The sequence below is a fragment of the Crocodylus porosus genome, unplaced genomic scaffold (assembly GCF_001723895.1).
Source record: "Crocodylus porosus isolate Cpor-Errol unplaced genomic scaffold, CroPor_comp1, whole genome shotgun sequence".
Taxonomy (NCBI): domain Eukaryota; kingdom Metazoa; phylum Chordata; order Crocodylia; family Crocodylidae; genus Crocodylus; species Crocodylus porosus.
Window position 1 is genome coordinate 6,149,054 of NW_017728916.1, and position 4,181 is coordinate 6,153,234.

The 4,181-nt window shown below is 47.4% G+C and overlaps 1 protein-coding gene across 1 annotated transcript in view; it reads left to right on the top strand.

The window, feature by feature from the left end:
* FAAH2 (fatty acid amide hydrolase 2) overlaps positions 1 to 4,181 on the top strand; it is a 34,877-nt gene that overhangs the window by 7,652 nt on the left and 23,044 nt on the right. Inside the window, exon 3 of the mRNA XM_019536155.1 lies at positions 2,572 to 2,708. Coding sequence (XP_019391700.1) covers positions 2,572 to 2,708 — 137 coding nt within the window. The remainder of the gene's footprint in view (positions 1 to 2,571; positions 2,709 to 4,181) is intronic.

The following is a 4,181-nucleotide window of genomic DNA, read 5'->3' on the forward strand; positions in this document are numbered from 1 at the left end:
TTGTGGGGTGCTATGGAGTGCGTGAAGGGAGGTGGTTGGTGTGGGTACATGTGTGTGGTGGGGTGTGTGCATGAAGGCTTCTTCCAGGGGGGTGGAGGTGGGGGGGAGGTAGAGGAGGATGTGGTTGTGGGACTTCCAAGGGAGGGTTTGAGGGTATGTGGAGTGTGCATGGGAGCCCCTCTACACGTGCCCCCCCCCCCGCCAAGCCAGTCAGCACCCATTCCTGCCCTGCAGCAGTCCCGGGCCCATGTACCCTGTGGTGCCTCCCTGCCACTGCCAGCAGCATGCAGCCCCATTGTGCCCCACACACACTCCACACTGCCTGGCCATGGCGCATACTGCTGTCCCTGGGTGTGCAGTGGACCTGGGGTGGCTCCTGACTGCTGCAGCTGGCTCCAGCCCCAGGGTAGCGGTGGGGATCAGCATGCACAGCCCTGACCCCGCGTGCCCTCTCCCATAGATTGAGGCCCCCATTCTGAAGGAGTGGGGCTGGGGCAGGGCACAGGAAGGAGCTGCAGATGGTGGGTGTGGCAGGGCGGAGGAACAAGGGGGGGCAGATCCCACCACTGTGCGTGCTCCTGGTGGAAGCATGGGGGGCATGTGCCTCCCCCAGATTTGTGTGCAGGTCGAGGGCAGGCTGCCTCAGGGCTGCGAGCTTAGGGCTGGGGGCCGTGTCTGCCTCTTCCTGGCAGTGGGTCTGGGGCTGGGCCTATGGTCAGGGTGGGTGGCAGAGGTGCTGGGGGGTGCTAATGAGGGGAGGAGAGAGAGGGGAAGCGCTACAGGGAATTCTGGGGTGGTTGTAGCTTCACTGTACCCCCCCCGCCCCCTCTCCCCGGTGGTACCACCTCTTGCCCTGACCCTTTGCCGGGAAGAGGCTGGCGCAGCCCCCAGCCCCAAGCGGGCAGCTTGCCCTCACCCCATGCACGAATCTGGGGGCACATGCCCCCCATGCCTCCCCCAGAGTTGCATGCAGCAGCTGGAGACCCATGCCCACCCTCCCCAAAACACACCCTGGTCGAGCTACCTGTGGTTCTGTTCTGTGACCTGGCTGGGCAGTGCCTGTGCCTGCCCCAGCCCCACTCTTCCTCACTGTGGAGGCCTCAGTCTACCTCACCCGCACCCCTTCCCAGTGCCTGTTCCCTCCACAGACTTACTGGCCTAAGGCTAAGTAAGGCTGCTTTACAAGCTGCCCAGCTGCATTCCTGACCGCATGCATGCTGTAGCTGTGCTCATGCAAGTAGCATTTATTGGTGACATTATCGACTACACCAGCCAAAAAGAGCCAATTGAAGATGAATGTCAATTTTCCTTTTATCAGTGCTGATCTGATATGGAATGAGATATCAGTGCACCTCTACTGAAACCTGTTTAATGTTAATTTTGTTCACAGTATTTTCTCACTGCTTCTATGGCTAACAATATCATGGCGACACCCACTGAGGCTGCATGGTGCTTTTTCTAGGAGTTCTAAATCCGCTGAGCATCCTGTTTATTTTCATTCCATCTCTCCTCATCCTTCTTGTTCCCCTTCACTGCTAGGAAAAGGCTTAAAGTATTAATTTGATTTTGAATCCAAAATACTTTAAAATCAATCTAATTGGTTTAACCAATCAATCAGTCTAATCAATTTCCAAATTATCTTCCTTCTCTGTTGTTGCTCAGTGTCGTTTATGGCAAGGATGGGCAAAAATTCCTTTTTACTTGAATCCTGCAAATCCAAGTTCCTTGTTGAAAATTCAAGTCCTTCTTAATTCCACTGGATCTGGAAATGCTGTGAGGATGATGTTTCTCCTAGGTATTTTGCTGCTTCCAAATGGATCTAGAAAACCAAGCTTGCTGATTTAACTCCAGGTTTTACATCTGTGTTCAGTCTGGTTTGTGCCATCTGGATTAGACTGTCATTAGTGTCTGAGTGAATGCTGCAGTTTTGTAGAAGAGTGACTTAATGCAGTTTCAGGTCTGCCTACCCTAAAGGCGTATATATTCAGTTATCTTCTGATTAAAAAGTGGAACTACTTAGTTAATGTACTGCAAATGTCTCATATGTTTTCTGGGAACTTTATGGTATAATGGCTTGTCTTCTGTAACCAAAAAAGTATTCAGGTAAGGTGTCAGTCAGCCAGTTGCTGTGCACTTTGTATATCTCTGTTCTGAGACTGATAAGACACTCTATAGACATTAATGAGTTAAGCATTGTCTCTCCTTCATTGTACAGATACTGACTCATCCAGGATCTCAGAAGAAGCTTGTGGCAGAGCCAGGGGTGGAACCCACATCTTCTGGCTCTTGTCCTTTTTTTAACCAGACTGCCAGCTTCTGTCCTGGATGTAGTCAGAGATGGATAGCAGTGAGAGCAGGGAAATGAGTAATTCCCTACCTAATATTGTAAACTCTTTTTAAATTTACCTGGTTCTGATGAATTAGTCTATTATCCCACTCCCCCATCTTACTTTTGCTGACCTTCAATCTGTGAAGAGAAGATCATCCCAGTCAGAGACTGTCTGGGGGTTGGGGATGCCAGAGAATGACAACTTTTCTCTCCTCTTCCTCCTTTCCCACCATTCCTCTTAGATTTGAGGAAGCCCTACAGGAGGCCCAGCAGGTTGACAGACTGCTCTCAGAGGGTGTTGGAGATGAAGACTTCCTGCAGGAAAAATTTCCCTTCCTGGGAGTTCCTTTCACTGTCAAGGAGGCCTTCGCATTGCACGGTGTGTTTTCTCATGGTCTTTATCAGCCATTGTTTAGGTTTGATTTGCAATCTGTGCTCTTTTAGCTCCATTCTTGCACTAGGGTGGTAGTTTTGCTGTAGCAGAAAATCTGAGTGGGTTTTAGTCAGAGGAATACAGCTTCCTTTTGTCAGCCTGTCTTCTCTCCTTCCCACAGAATGTCCAACCCACGGAATGGAAATATTAAGCGACTGACTGCAGTTCATTTATTGCTTTCTAAATACAGGCTTTCTACCCCTTAGTTCTGGGTTCTCTGAACCACCCCTTAGAACACACTTTCTCCCCCACTCTTTTGGTTTTTTTTACTCCTCACTTATTATCCCATTTCTAACCCTCTTCACATGCTTTAAACTACTCTGGTTTGAGGTTCCTTTTTTGTTTGTTTTTAGCCAATGTTCTGATTTACTAGTTACTGGCTTACTAGGCCAAGTCTCTCTCATGTCTTTTGACAAATGTTTTGTTGCTTTCTTTCCTTTTTAATATCTAGATATGACTGTGGTGGACCGATTACAATATCTGAATAGACAGTAACCCTTTCCCCATACTTTGATTTTTACCAGGTGTTAAATAATTTAAAATGGACAATGTAGCTGAACTTTCAAGCAACATTACTTGCATCTGTGCAAGGGTTGTGGCTATCATCCTCTCCAGTATATACATTAGATGTTTTCAAAGTCATCTTATTCTCTTTATATGTTTGATACCTCTCAAAGTGTCTTGAGTGCACCCTACTATGCCTGAGGAGATCAAACCTCTTTTGAAGTGACCATCTAGGCAAATTGCAGATATGATTTCTGACTCTAACTTCATTAGCGTAGAATTAGCAGCTGTATTGGGGTAGCAGAGTTTTAGAATGAATAGTGGTTTTTTGTTTGGTTTTTTTTTTTTTTTTTTTTTGGCAGAGTCTCATTGCTGATCTGTTTATTTTACAAGTTTGATCTTTTAATTTATTTACATTTTTGTTGTTTTAAATATTGTGTGTGAATCTAGGGGTCAGGATAGGTTCTCTTTTAATCATCTAAATAAGGAAAGCCCTGCTCTGCTGTTTATGGTTTAGGATCCTGAAACTGTTTTGCAAGGCTTATCCCATTCCCCTCACTGCTGGTAAATATGACTCTTTGGTTCTGTGTTCTCCTCCAGTTGCAACTGAATGGAGGTTCTCAGTGAATCGCTAATTGGGATTTTTGGCTGGGTTGCTCTCCTTGGGGCAAGAGGGTGTGGAAACTTTGAGGAATACTGAGAACTTCCCCTGGGTTTGGCAGTCTCACCCAGAAATCGTTATTAGTGTTTGGGGAGGGGAGCTGTACAAGGCACTCATTTATAGACTTCATAGACATTAGGGCTGGAAGGAACCTTGGAAGATCGAGTCCAGCCCCCTGCCCTTTGGGCAGGAAGTCAGCTGGGGTCATAGGATCCCAGCAAGATAAGCATCCAATTTGCTCTTGAAGGTGTTCA